This window comes from Scyliorhinus torazame, chromosome 16, assembly GCF_047496885.1.
Source record: "Scyliorhinus torazame isolate Kashiwa2021f chromosome 16, sScyTor2.1, whole genome shotgun sequence".
Classification (NCBI taxonomy): domain Eukaryota; kingdom Metazoa; phylum Chordata; class Chondrichthyes; order Carcharhiniformes; family Scyliorhinidae; genus Scyliorhinus; species Scyliorhinus torazame.
Genome location: NC_092722.1, coordinates 158,030,764 through 158,045,446, shown reverse-complemented (window position 1 = coordinate 158,045,446; position 14,683 = coordinate 158,030,764). Strand labels below are relative to the sequence as shown.

Here is a 14,683-nt window from a genome sequence, read left to right as displayed (position 1 = left end):
TGTCCTGGGTAGGGCTGTCCTGGGTTGTGGTTTCGTGGCTCGGCTGCGACGGGGGCCTGTGGCTGCCCCCCTCGTCGCTGGGTGGCACACGCCTGCGTCGCCGCACCCGCACGAGACAGAGGCGTCGTCTCCCTGTTGCTCCAGGTCTCTCCGTCTCCCGTGGTCGCCGAGGGGCATCCTGTGGGCGTCGTCTCCCTGTTGCTTCAGGTCTCTCCATCTCCCATGGTCGCCGTGGGGTATCCTGCGGGTGTCACATGCCAGAGGGTCCGGGTCTCTCCGTCTCCCGTGGTCGCCGTGGGGCATCCTGCGGGCGGTCGGCATCTGCGGGGATGGGTGCCTCGACATTTGCTCCTACGATACACAATGAAGCATGCATGGTTAGACACGCAGGCGGTGATCAGGTGATATGGGGGAGGGGGGATATGGGGGAGGGGGGATATGGGGAGGGGGGATATGGGGGAGGGGGGATATGGTGAGGGGGATATGGGGAAGGGGGATATGGGGGAGGGGGATATGGGGGTGGGGGAATATGGGGGATATGGATATCGGGCAAGGAGCGGGGGGACGACTCACCCTGGCTGCCCTGACGAGATCGTTCACCTGCTTGTGGCCCTGGGTGCCTGTCCGTGGTGTCAGAGTCACAGCGCTGACGGCCTCTGCCACCTCCTTCCAGACACCGGCTGAGGCCTGGGGCGACCCTGCGGCCGTGTCCGGGGTACAGGGCCTCCCTCTTCTGCTCCACTGCATCCAGGCGCGCCTCGATGTCGCGGTCCTAGAACCTCGGGGCTGTGTGGCGGGTGGCCATCCAGTCGGGTAGGGGGAGCAGCCCGTCTTTTGAGCCGTCACGCCGTGCGGCGTGAATGTCGCCGCACGGCGTGACCGTCACGTCGGGTGAACCATTGCGAATGGCGTCACGCCACTGCTAGCCCATTCGGGGCCGGAGAATTAGCGATGTTTGGGGGGGCCCCGACGCTGGAGTTATCCGCGCCGTTTTTGGAGCCGAGTAGCGGACATCGCGCCAGTTTGTGGAGAATCCCGCCCCTGATCTCTGAGTTCAGCTCCCCAGTGCTAAAATTAATCTAAGCATGGTCTAAAATGGTGAGAAACTCCCCAGGGCGCATACAAGTAACTAAGTGACACTGAATAGTGGTGGGGATATTACCAGCAGGGCCGGCAGGGAACTCTCTGAAAAACCCGCCACAAATTAACTTAGAAATTTTGGGGGAGAATCTTGCTCAAAGACTCTTTTTCACTTTTACGTATTTCTTTTTATCCCTTTCCGCCCGTCTGTGTTTGCCTGTCTTGAGTGTGGGTGTAGAGGGTGGGGACAAGTTGAAGCGGAGAGTTAGGAATTAGATAATAGTTAATCAGTTTAGCACAGGGCTAAATCGTTGGCTTTGAAAGCAGACCAAGGCAGGCCTGCAGCTCAGTTTAATTCCCTTACCAGCCTCCCCAAACAGGCGCCGGAATGTGGCGACTAGGGGCTTTTCACAGTAACTTCATTTGAAGCCTGCTTGTGACAATAAGCAATTTTCATTGTATTTGCTGCATATTTCATAACAGTTCCTGTTATTAATAAAAATAAATTGTGTTTACATTTACAAACCTGGTGACAGTAATTATCGGGCAGCCAAGAGCTGGGGTATTTTTCTAATAATTATTGGTTAATTCACTTGTATTGCGACTCTGGGTCAAGTGGGGTGGGATTGACCGCGCACTAGCCCATGATGTGGTAACACTCTGCATTACCCATTGTCCTTTTCTACCATCATCAAACATTACGATACAATGGTTTTGTAGCCATATCCTCAGCATGCTTGCTACCAGAATTAAAAAATGTTCTTGAACATTATATCTGATTGAATTCAAGTACAAAGGAATTTCCGCCATATTTGAGGGCTTTGAAAATCAGTTAATTGGATAATTACCTATGGCCCAACCATTACACAACATCCTTTGTAAATATGCCTCAGGATTGAATAAGAACATAAGAACTAGGAACAGGAGTAGGCCATCTGGCCCCTCGAGCCTGCTCCGCCATGTAATGAGATCAGGGCTGATCTTTGTGGACTCAGCTCCACTCTCCGGCCCGTACACCATATCCCCGAATCCCTTTATTCTTTAGAAAGGCATCTATCTTTTTCTTAAAAACGTTTAAAGAAGGAGCCTCAACTGCTTCACTGGGCAAGGAATTCCAGAGATTCACAACCCTTTGGGTGAAGAGGTTCCTCCTACACTCCGTCCTAAATCTACCTCCCCTTACTTTGAGGCTATGCCCCCTAGTTCTGCCTTCCCCGACCAGTGGAAACAACCTGCCCGCATCTATCCTATCTATTCCCTTCATAATTTTATATGTCTCAATAAGATCCCCCCGCATCCTTCTGAACTCCAATGAGCACAGTCCCAGTCTACTCAACCTCTCGTCATAATCTAATCCCCTCAACTCTGGGATCAACCTGGTGAATCGCCTCTGCACTCCCTCCAGTGCCAATATGTCCTTTCTCAGGTAAGGAGACCAAAACTGAACACAATACTCCAGATGCGGCCTCACCAACACCCTATACAATTGCAGCATAACCTCACTAGTCTTGAACTCCATCCCTCTAGCAATGAAAGACAAAACTCGATTAGCCTTCTTAATCACCTGTTGCACCTGCACACCAACTTTTTGCGACTCGTGCACCAACACACCCAGGTCCCTCTGCACAACAGCATGTTTTAACATCTTACCGTTTAAATAATAATCCATTCTGCTGTTATTCCTCCCAAAATGGATAGCCTCACACTTGCCAACATTGAATTCCATCTGCCAGACCTGAGCCCATTCACCTAACCTATCCAAATCCTTCTGCAGACTTCCGGTATCCTCTGCACTTTTTGCTTTACCGCTCATCTTAGTGTCGTCTTCAAACTTTGACACATTGCACTTGGTCCCCAACTCCAAATCATCTCTGTAAATTGTGAACAACTGCGGGCCCAACACTGGTCCTTGAGGGACCCCACTAGTTACAGGTTGCCAACCAGAGAAACACCCATTTATCCCCACTCTCTGCTTTCTGTTAGTTAACCAATCCTCTACCCATGCTACCACTTTACCCTCAATGCCATGCATCTTTAGTTTATGCAGCAACCTTTTGTGTGACACCTTGTCAAAAGCTTTCTGGAAATCCAGATATACCACATCCATTGGCTCCCCGTTATCTACTGCACTGGTAGCGTCCTCAAAAAATTCTACCAAATTAGTCAGACATGCCCTACCCTTTGTGAACCCATGCTGCGTCTGCCCAATGGGACAATTTCCCTCCAGGTGCCCCGCTATTTCCTCCTTAATGATAGATTCCAGCATTTTCCCTACAACCGAAGTTAAGCTTACCGGCCTATAATTACCCGCTTTCTGCCGACCTCCTTTTTTAAACAGTGGTGTCACGTTTGCTACTTTCCAATCCTCTGGGACCACCCCAGAGTCTAGTGAATTTTGATAAATTATCACTAGTGCGTTTACAATTTCCCTAGCCATCTCTTTTAACACTCTGGGATGCATCCCATCAGGGCCAGGAGACTTGTCTACCTTTAGCCCCATTAGTTTGCCCAATACTGCCTCCTTAGTGATTACAATCATCTCAAGGTCCTCACCTATCATATCTTCATTTCCATCAGTCACTGGCATGTTATTTGTGTCCTCCACTGTGAAGACTGACTCAAAAAACCTGTTCAGCTCCTCAGCCATTTCCCCGTCTCCTATTATTAAATCTCCCTTCTCATCTTCCAAAGGACCAATATTTACCTTAGCCACTCTTTTTTGTCTTATATATTTATAGAAGCTTTTACTATCTGCTTTTATGTTCTGAGCCAGTTTACTTTCATAGTCTACCTTACTCTTCTTTATGGCTTTTTTAGTAGCTTTCTGTTGTCCCCTAAAGACTTCCCAGTCCTCTAGTCTCCCACTAATTTTTGCCACTTTGTATGTTTTTTCCTTCAATTTGATACTCTCCCTCACCTCCTTAGATATCCACGGTCGATTTTTCCCCTTTCTACAGTCTTTCTTTTTTGTCGGTATGAACCTTTTCTGAACACTGTGAAAGATCGCTCGGAAGGTTCTCCACTGTTCCTCAACTGCTTCACCATGAAGTCTTTGCTCCCAGTCTACCTTAGCTAGTTCTTCTCTCATCCCATTGTAATCGCCTTTGTTTAAGCACAAAGCACTAGTGTTTGATTTTACCTTGTCATCCTCCAACTGTATTTTAAATTCCACCATATTGTGGTCGCTCCTTCCAAGAGGATCCCGAACTATGAGATCATTAATCAATCTTGCCTCATTACACAGGACCAGATCTAGGACCGCTTGTTCCCTTGTAGGTTCCATTACATACTGTTCCAGGAAATTATCCCGGGCACATTCTATAAACTCCTCCTCGAGGCTGCCTTTACCAACCTGGTTAAACCAATCGATATGCAGATTAAAATCTCCCATGATAACCGCTGTACCATTTCTACATGCATCCGTTATTTCTTTGCTTATTGCCTGCCCTACCATCCTGTTACTATTTGGTGGCCTATAGACTACTCCTATCAGTGACCTTTTCGCCTTACTATTCCTGATTTCCACCCAAATTGATTCAACCTTGTCCTCCATAGCACCAATATCATCCCTTACTATTGCCCGGATGCCATCCTTAAACAACAAAGCTACACCACCGCCCTCACCGTCCATTCTATCCTTTCGTATAGTCTGATACCCTTGGATATTTAACTCCCAGTCGTGACCATCTTTTAACCATGTTTCAGTGATGGCCACTAAATCATAGTCATTCACGATGATTTGCGCCATCAACTCATTTACCTTATTTTGTATACTACGAGCATTCAGGTAAAGTACACTTATGCTGTTTTTTATGTCTTTGTTATGAATCCTAACACCTTGATCAGTAACTTTTCGCAATTTATTTTTCCTCTTACCCTTTCTCCTAATTTTCCTTGTCTTTGAACCCATATCTCTACATAATAACCTGTCACGTAACCTGCTGCCTTGATCTCCATTAACCATTATACTGTCCATAGCTTTACATTTCCCTTCCCCCCCACTTGCTAGTTTAAAGTCCTTGTGACCAACCTATTTATCCTATTCGCTAGAACACTGGTCCCAGAATGGTTCAGGTGAAGACCGTCCCAACAGTACAGGTCCCTCCTGCCCCAGTACTGATGCCAATGCCCCATGAAATGGAATCCCTCTTTCCCGCACCACTCCTTTAGCCACGTGTTACCTTCTCTAATTTTCTCAACCCTATGCCAATTGGCACGTGGCTCGGGTAGTAATCAGAATAGAATCAGAAAGATGTTTGACTCGGGCAGTACATTGTGTTTTAGTGGTAGGCTTGTCAGGATCAAATATTAGCTACTAACTCTTGATTTTTTTTTATTGGCTCATGGAGTGCGGGCTCACTGGCTGTCCTACTGACCATCTCCAGATGGAGGCCTTAGAGATGAGCAGGGATCAGCAACCGTCAATATTTGGAAGTAATCTGATTATTTCTCCAATCTTTGAGGCCAATACTTCAGCAGGTTAACAGCTGTTTAGGTTCCAGCTGAAGCATATGGCCCAATTTTCAATCTGTGCAAGAATTTTGATTGGATTCATGGTGTCCAATATTGCAGGAGCATGCATGGCCTTAGGGAGTGAAGAGAACATTCACAAAGGCCGGAATTCTCCATCCTGGGATGCTTGGTCGGGTTCCCCGATGGGACGGAAAATTGGGTGTCGGGGCAAAATCGAGATCGATGACAGCTGCTGACCCGATCGTGATGCTCTGACATCCTGCTGGCAGCTGGGACGAGATTCACGTTGCACGCCAGTAGGAGCATGTAACTAAACGCAATTGGGTCTTAATGACCCATTTCCAACTATTTAGCCGGCCTGACGCCCAATGGTCTGGCCCTCTGTGATTCTACGGACCCCACGGCCAGGAATCACGTGGGCATGGACCACTTGTCATCTCTACCAGCAGTAATTGCCCCCTTGGGCCACCATAAGGTCCACCACACCAGAACCACGCTGGTAGAGACCATCCAAGCTTATCCGAAGGCCACACCGCCCTGCCTGCCCATGTCTCCTCTACCAGATCCCCCCCCCCCAGGAACCCTGTGATAGGATGACACCCCATAGTGGCCCATGTAACAGGTAGACCCCCACAAGGACGCCAGTAATAATAAGACCTCTCACAAGGACCCTTCGCCTAAAGTCCCCCCCACAGATCCCCATATCCCACACCCCCTCCCAACTCCCTCAGAAAAGAGACCTCTGTCTGGAAGCTAGAGAGCAGTCCAGACAGGGACAGAGAGAGGAATTGCAGCTGTAACACTTACTTTGCAGCTCCACTTGTTCATTCCTGGAAGGAGAGCAGCTTTGACCTGTGTCTGATTCCCACAGACCCATTGGCTGCAAGCTATTCATAGCTTTCTAGTAGTGGTCTGTGATTGCCAAATTCTACAAACCACCTCCAGCTTTGATTCATTCATCCCCCTTCACAGCTCAGTGGCCTAAGTGGTGAAACCACAATGTTTGTGAACAGAGACCACATCAAAGAGAGGTAAGTGCAGTGAAATCACATGCTTGAGTTATTGGAATGCACTTAGTCCTTAGAATGCACTTATCTCTCTTTGATGTCTTTGATGTGGTCCATGTTTACAAACATTGGGGCTTCATGTCTGAGGCCACTGAACCATGAAGGGAGGTGAATGAATGGACCTGTGGGAACCAGAGGCAGGTCACAGCTGCTCTCCTTCCAGGTATAGACAGGTGGAGCTGCAAGGTAAGTGTTACCACTGTAATTCTTCTCACTGCACTTGTCTGGACTGCTGTTTAGCTTCCAGACAGAGGCCTCTTTTCTGGGGGGGGGGGGGTATGTGGGGGGGGGGCGCCCCTCTAAGCAAGGGGCCCCTGTGGTGGGGGGTCTCCCTATTACAGGGGCCTTTGTGGGGGGTCTCCCTATTACTGGGTCCATGTGGGGGTCTCCCTATTACAGGAGTCCCTGTAGGATGGTCCCCCTAATGCAGGGTCCCAGGGGGGTCTCCCTATTACAGGGTCTCTCTATTATATGGGTCTCTGAGGGGGTTTCCCTATTACAGAGTTCCCTGTGAGGGTTCTTCCAATTATAGGGGTTCCCGTGGGGGCCCCTATTACAGGGGTCCTGGGGGGGTTCCATATTGCAGGGTCCCTATGGAGGTCTCTCTATTACAGGGATCCCTGTCTGGGGTCTCCATTATAAGGGTCCCTGTAGGGGGTCTCCTTATTACAGAGGTCCCTGGAATGGGTCTCCCTATTACAGGGGTCCCTGTGGCGGGTCTACCTATTACAGGGATCCCTGGGGGTGCTTGGCGGTTTGGGTAACCCCGTACCTGGGGGTGGGGGGGCATCCAGGAAATCTGGGGGTGGGGGGCTGCTGTGCGGTGCGGGTGGGGGTGGGGGTTTGGGGGCCGATTTGCAGTGTGGGGAGGGGGCGGGTGGCCAGCTGTGGGACCTCGCTATCGGGGACCTGCTCAAGGTGGTGGTCCGATAGCGAGATTTCCCAGGAATACCTTATATTTCACGCCATGCATAAATGGCAAGGAATACGGGATTGCTTACTAGTTTGTGCTCTCAGAGGATTGTAAACCGGTTGCAATTCAGCTCCAGAGGAGAACATAATATCCCAAATGAAGAATCCTGCCCAAAGTCTTTGGGCCCAATTTAACGGGGAAAAAAAAAAATCAGAGTTCGCTTTCGGGCGAGTTTAGCGGGATTTTTCTCAGCAACTGCAGCGCCGATAAACACTCCGCTATTCAACGGCTCTTTGCGGTTTTCTTTGGCCTCGGCAAGGAACGCTCCATCGAATTTGCACTTACATCATTTCCTGTATTGACGAGCGTCAGCGTGGCAGAGCAGGAAGAGTACTCGCAGATCGGGGCTCCATTTTAAAAGGCAGCCTCAATCATTTGACCCTCCCCTTAGCAGCCCCACTGCGGCTTCCAGAAGCCCCACTACTGCACTCAATTTATCTCTTCCCCTGCCAGCTTGGCAGTGCCAAGATTTCCAGGTGTCAGCGGGAGTGCCAGAGTGCCACCCTGCCCAGAGCCTGACCAACCGGAGGTCTCCAATGGTCTTGGGACAAATCCCCCCCTCCCACTCCAAGTACCGTTACGACTGGTCCATGTTTGTGTGGACCAGAACTAAACAGCGCCCGGTCGAGGCCTCGCGGGGAGGCTGATACTTACTGAAAACCATCCAAATTCAGAGTTATTCTGTCTTGATTGGCCACTTGTATGTACCAAATGCATTGGGCATTATTTGGATACGGTTCCGGATAATTGGGGCTGGTAAATGATCCGCTGTCACTCTCAAGCCTCCCTCCACATATTATTTCATCTAGTTGCAATGATAAAATGAGGAAATGATTAATGTAAACTCTGATCCTCTTTCAATAATTTTACCTCCTCACCTGAGTAATTTCACCCCGCACTGAGGTATAATTCGATGAGCTCCCATCACACTCTTGTACCTCATTCAACGAGCTGATATGTGAATAACTTAGCTGAACTTTCACACACCCCATAATTGTCGGGGACATTGCAGCAGAGCCTAATGTTGTTCATTTCAAACATCCACAAATTTGCAATCCCATTGAGTTCACTGGATGGAGATTGGGGAAGAAAATCCTGGTTGCTTTTATTGCAACATTGCGTGCACTTAAAATAAATCATTGACTGTCAGGCATATTGCACATTTGAAAGTCCTGAAAGTAAATAAAGTAATTCTTAAATTGACATATTGCAAGCCTTTCATTTATGATTTTTGCTTTATTTAACACAGAGATGGTGATGTAGCTAACTGCAGTCATACAGCTGTCACAATTGATCAGCTAACATGGATATGCACTGGTAAACCAAACAAAGTTGTTCAAGAATGTGACTGACTATTGACCAGATTAACACATTGTAACTAAAAACAGAAAGTGCTGGAAAAACTCAGGCTTGGCAGCATCTGTGGAGAAAGAAACAGAGTAAATGGTTTGGGTCCAATTTGACTCTTCCTCTGAACACTTCACAAACTGATGTAGGTAAATACACCTGATTGTTTAGTTTCTTATGGTCTATGAAAACATGTTTTTCACCCTGTAACTGTCTCTTCATTTGTCTTTCAATTTCTAAATCATTTACATCACTGAATCACAGAATTGCTACTGCGAAGAAGTACATTCCAAGCACACCCTTCCGCTTGAGTGATTTTGAAGTGCTCTGCTGGAAATTCACAGCACTCAATTCTCTTTGAAGTGGTTGATGTTTGTAAACATTGTGTTCAGAGTTACTGAACAATGAAAAAGATGAATGAAGGAAGACTCACAGCTGTGTGTGTGTGTATGGAAGCTGTGAATCACAGCCCACGAAGGGAAATGAATGAATGGCTAGCAGTTCAATGATCTGAGGGGCTTAAACAAAGGTCACTGTTTTCTCCTTCCAGGAATTGAGATGTACTGCTTCCTGTGTCTGAGGAAGAAGGTGTATTGCCCAGGTGAGTGTTACAACAGCAATTGTTTTCACTGCCTCTGTCTGGTCTGCTCTCTAGATTCCAGACAGGGGTCTCTTTTCTGGGGGGCTTCCTAACAAGTTTGTATTTTCTGGGGGGGCTTCCTGACTGGTCTCTCTTTAAGGGGGGCTTCCTGACAGTGGTCGCATTTCTGGGTTGTTTGTGATGGGTTTCCCTATTTAGGGAGTCTATGTGGGGGTCCCCCTGGGGTGGGCAGGTCGGGTCACCCCGTACTTGGGGGAAGGGGGGACCAAACAATCTGGGGGTGGGGGGCTGATCTACAATGTGGGGGGGGGGAGGGGTTATAGGGGGGTAATGTGCAATGCAGGCGGGAGGTGGCCAGCCGCAATATCTCGCTATAGGGCCACTTGCTCAAAATGGCGGCCCGATAGTATGATTCCCTTGGTCATTCCTCATAATCCGTGCCATGCATAAATTTGCATAGCGAAGGATAGTGAATTGTCTCCTGATGGGAGCAAACGAAGAGTCTCGGCCTTTGTCCATCTATGTTCTTCCAACTAAAATGCATCATATCACACTTCTCGGCATTGAACATCATCTGCCACCAATGTGCCCACTCCATCAACTTTCCTATGTCCTCATGAATTTCTACACTGTCCTCTTCACAGTTTACAATACTTCCAAGTTTTGTACATTCGGCAAACTTTGAAACTTTCCTCTGCACTCCAAGATCTATCCCATTAACATATATCAGTAAAAGCAAGGGTCCAATACCAACCCCCGGGGAACACCAACACAAATCTCCCTCCTGCCCAAAAAATATCCATTGACCATTACTCTCTGCTTCCTATTATCAGCCAATTTTGTATCCATGTTGCTGCTAGGCCCACTTATTCCATGAGCTATAACGTGAAAGTCAAAGTACACCATATCAACAGGATTCCCCTCATTGACCCTCTCTGTTAGCTCCTCAAAAAACTCCAGCAAGTTAGTCAAATACGATTTCCCCTTTAGAAATCCATACTGGTTCTTGCTAATCAACCCACATTTTTCTATATGACTACTAATTCGATCCTGAATAATTGTTTCCAGAAGCTTGCTCACATCTAACCTCTTTATCATTTTGCTTAGCTTCTGCACCTTCTTGTTCTGACAGCCTTTCTCGCATAATTTGTCTCTATTTTACTCCTTAGAATCAATTTAGACATCCTGGCTGTAGTGGTACCATAATGACTCTCCTAGGACTTTGAACTACTGCTGTGGGCAGCAACATCATTGAACTGAGCAAGCAAGAGGAGGACTTACACTTTTGGGGTCCCGCAAAGAGGGAGATCACAGGGCCCATACATCACACCCTGCCCTGTAGTGACATGGTGGGCCGCTTCAAATGACATCAAGCTCCTAAATGACGTAAACACCACCCCCAATGACATCAATGCTTTCCTAACATTTGCAGTAACTGTGCGAGGGATGGTTGACAGTGACTGTGTGGTAATCAACACTGTTGTATATATTAGGAGATGTGTGGTAAGGCCCTGTACTACAGGTACGGGGGTAGTCCCTGCCTGCTGGCTCTGCCCAGTAGGCGGAGTATAAATATGTGTGCTGCCTGTACAGCAGCCATTTCGCCAGCTGCTGTAGGAGGCCACACATCTTAGAGTAATAAAGCCTCAGTTGTATTCAACTCTCGTCTCTGTGCAATTGATCGGGCATCAATTTATTACTCTAAGATTTTCAGAAGATGGACCTCCGCATCAAGCCGGATCGCCTGCAGCTGGATCCGCAATCAAGCGACGCCAAAAAGGACTTTCAACACTGGCTAGCTTGTTTCGAAGCTTAAATCAGGTCTGCACCAGACCCAATCCCGGAAGCTCAGAAGATCCAGATACTCTACTCTCGGCTGAGCTCCAACGTCTTTCCTCTTATTCAGGACGTGCTGACCTATGATGAAGCCATGGCGCTACTGAAAGAGAACTACGCCCAGCAGACGAACACGCCCTTCGCCAGACACGTACTCTCTACTCGCAGTCAACTCCCTGGTGAGTCCGTAGAGGATTTCTGGTGTGCTTTAATTCCTCTGGTCAGAGACTGTGACTGACTGTCAGGCTGTCACGGCCACGGAACATTCGAACCTCCTCATGCGGGACGCCTTCGTTACAGGGATAGGGTCAGACCTCATACGCCAGCGACTTTTAGAGGGGGCTCGACCTCGCAGCAACATAAAAACTGGCGCTATTGATGACGGTCGCCTTGCGCAATATTCAGGCCTACACCCCCAGCCGCATGGCCCACCCCTCCAACACATCATGGACTCCGCAGACGGCCACCCCATCGGGGGCCTCACCCAGTCTATACGCCTGTGCCACGCACCAGCCAGCCAACCCCGGGGGCCCCCGATGTTACTTCTGCGGGCAACAGAAACACCCCCGCCAACGCTGCCCGGCCCGCACCACCCTTTGCAAGGCCTGCGGCAAGAAGGGGCACTTCGCTGCGGTGTGCCAGGTCCGCTCAGTCGCCGCTATTGCCCCGGCCTCCTCACGTACGGACAATGGGCGCCGCCATCTTCTCCTCCCCAGACAACGCGCGGCCAGTGGGCGCTGCCATCTTCTCCCCCTCAGACCACGCGCGGCCAGTGGGCGCCGCCATCTTCCCCTTCTCGGACCACGTGCGGCCCATGGGCGCCACCATCTTTTTCAACCCCGCCACATGCGGCCTGTGGCCGCCGCCATCTTGTCCACCTCAGGATCTCCTAGCGCCGCCATCTTGTCTTCCCCACGGCACATGGGCACCACCATTGTTCCAGGACCCGTGCCCCCCCGGGAACCCCATCGTTCGACACCAGCAACAACCAGCCACGACTCGCCTTGGTCACGATTGACCAGTCTAGCCCGCACAATCTAGCCACCGCCTCGACAAGCGTGAAGATCGATGGGCCAGAGACCTCTTGCATGCTGGACTCCGGGAGCACCGAAAGCTTCATCTATCCAGATACGGTAAGGCGCTACTCCCTTGGGGTACACCCCGCAAATCAAAGAATCTCCCTGGCCTTCGGATCCCACTCCGTGGCGATCCGGGGGTACTGTATAGTCACACTCACGGTCCAGGGCATAAAATTCAGCGGCTTCCGCCTCTACGTCCTCCCCAACCTCTGCGCTGCCCTGCTACCCGGCCTGGACTTCCAGTGTAACCTCCAGAGCCTAACCTTGAAATTCGGCGGGCCCCTACTACCCCTTATTGTGTGTGGCCTCGCGACCCTAAAGTTCAACCCACCTTCCCTATTCGCAAACCTAACCCCGGATTGCAAACCCGTCGCCACCAGGAGCAGACGGTACAGCACCCGGGACAGGACCTTCATCAGGTCCGAGGTCCAGCGTAAGCTTCGGGAACGCATCATCGAGGCCAGCAACAGCCCCTGGAGAGCCCAAGTGGTAGTGGTGAAAACTGGGGAGAAGCACAGAATGGTCGTGGAATACAGCCAGACCATTAATAGGTACATGCAGCTCGACGCGTATCCCCTCCCACGCATATTTGATATGGTCAATCAGATTGCACAGTACCGGGTCTTCTCAACTGTAGACCTCAAATCCGCCTACCACCAGCTCCCCATCCGAAAGGTGTATCGCCCATACACTGCCTTCGAGGCAGATGGCCGCCTCTACCATTTTCTCAGGGTTCCCTTTGGCGTCACCAACTGGGTCTCGGTCTTCCAAAGGGAGATGGACCGAATGGTCGACCGATACGGGTTGCGGGCCACCTTCCCGTACCTAGACAATGTCACCATCTGCGGCCACGATCAGCAGGACCACGATGCCAACCTTGCCAAATTTCTCCACACCGCCACTCCCCTAAACCTCACCTATAACAAGGAGAAGTGCGTATTCAGCACGAACCACTTAGCCATCCTCGGCTATGTGGTCCAGAACGGAGTTCTGGGGCCCGATCCTGACCGCATGCGCCCCCTCATGGATCTCCCCCTTCCCCACTGCCCCAAGCCCTCAAACGCTGCGTGGGGTTCTTTTCATACTACGCCCAGTGGGTCCCAAACTACCCGGACAAGGCCCGCCCACTCATCCAGTCCACCCTTTTCCCCCTGACAGCCGAGACTCAACATGCCTTCAACCGTATTAGAGCCGATATCGCCAAGGCCGCGATGCATGCAGTAGATGTGACGCTGCCCTTTCAAGTGGAGAGCGACGCATCAGACATCGTCCTATCCGCCACGCTCAATCAGGCAGGCAGGCTCGTGGCATTCTTTTCCCGCACCCTTCATGCCTCCGAAATTCGGCACTCCAAGCCATCGTTGAAGCTGTGCGGCATTGGAGGCATTACCTTGCCGGCAGGAGATTCACTCTCCTCACTGACCAACGGTCGGTAGCCTTCATGTTCAATAACATACAGCGGGATAAGATCAAAAATGATAAAGTCTTGAGGTGGAGGATCGAGCTCTCCACCTACAACTACGAGATTTTGTATCGCCCCGGCAAGCTCAACGAGCCCCCAGATGCCCTATCCCGAGGTACATGTGCCAGCGCACAGGTGGCCCGACTTCGGACCCTGCACGATAACCTTTGTCACCCGCGAGTCACACGGTTGTACCATTTCATAAAGGCCCGCAATCTGCCCTACTCCGTCGAGGAAGTCAGGGCAATCACCAGGGACTGCCAGGTCTGTGCAGAGTGCAAACCGCACTTCTACGAGCCGGACAGCGCGTGCCTGGTGAAGGCCTCCCGCCCCTTTGAACGCCTCAGCGTGGATTTCAAAGGGCCCCTCCCCTCCACCGACCCTAACACATATTTCCTCAGTGTGGTCGATGAATACTCCAGATTCCCCTTCGCCATCCCATGCCCCAATATGACGTCTGCCACCGTCATCAAAGCCCTCAACGCAATCTTCGCGCTGTTCGGCTTCCCCGCCTACATCCACAGTGACAGGGGATCCTCCTTCATGAGTGATGAGCTGCGACAGTCCCTGCTCAGCAGGAGTATCGCCTCCAGCAGGACGACCAGCTATAACCCCCGGGGAAACGGGCAGGTGGAGAGGGAGAATGGGACAGTCTGGAGGGCCGTCCAACTGGCCCCACGGTCCAGAAATCTCCCGGCCTCCCGCTGGCAGGAGGTCCTCCCCGATGCACTGCACTCCATTTGGTCGCTACTATGCACTGCCACT

The 14,683-nt window shown here is 50.4% G+C and overlaps 1 protein-coding gene across 1 annotated transcript in view; it reads right to left on the bottom strand.

Moving 5' to 3' along the window:
* LOC140392306 (scavenger receptor cysteine-rich domain-containing protein DMBT1-like) overlaps nt 1–14,683 on the bottom strand; it is an 80,914-nt gene that overhangs the window by 43,787 nt on the left and 22,444 nt on the right. The window contains exon 2 of the mRNA XM_072477622.1: nt 8,248–8,398. Within this exon, the coding sequence (XP_072333723.1) occupies nt 8,248–8,398 (151 nt within the window). The remainder of the gene's footprint in view (nt 1–8,247; nt 8,399–14,683) is intronic.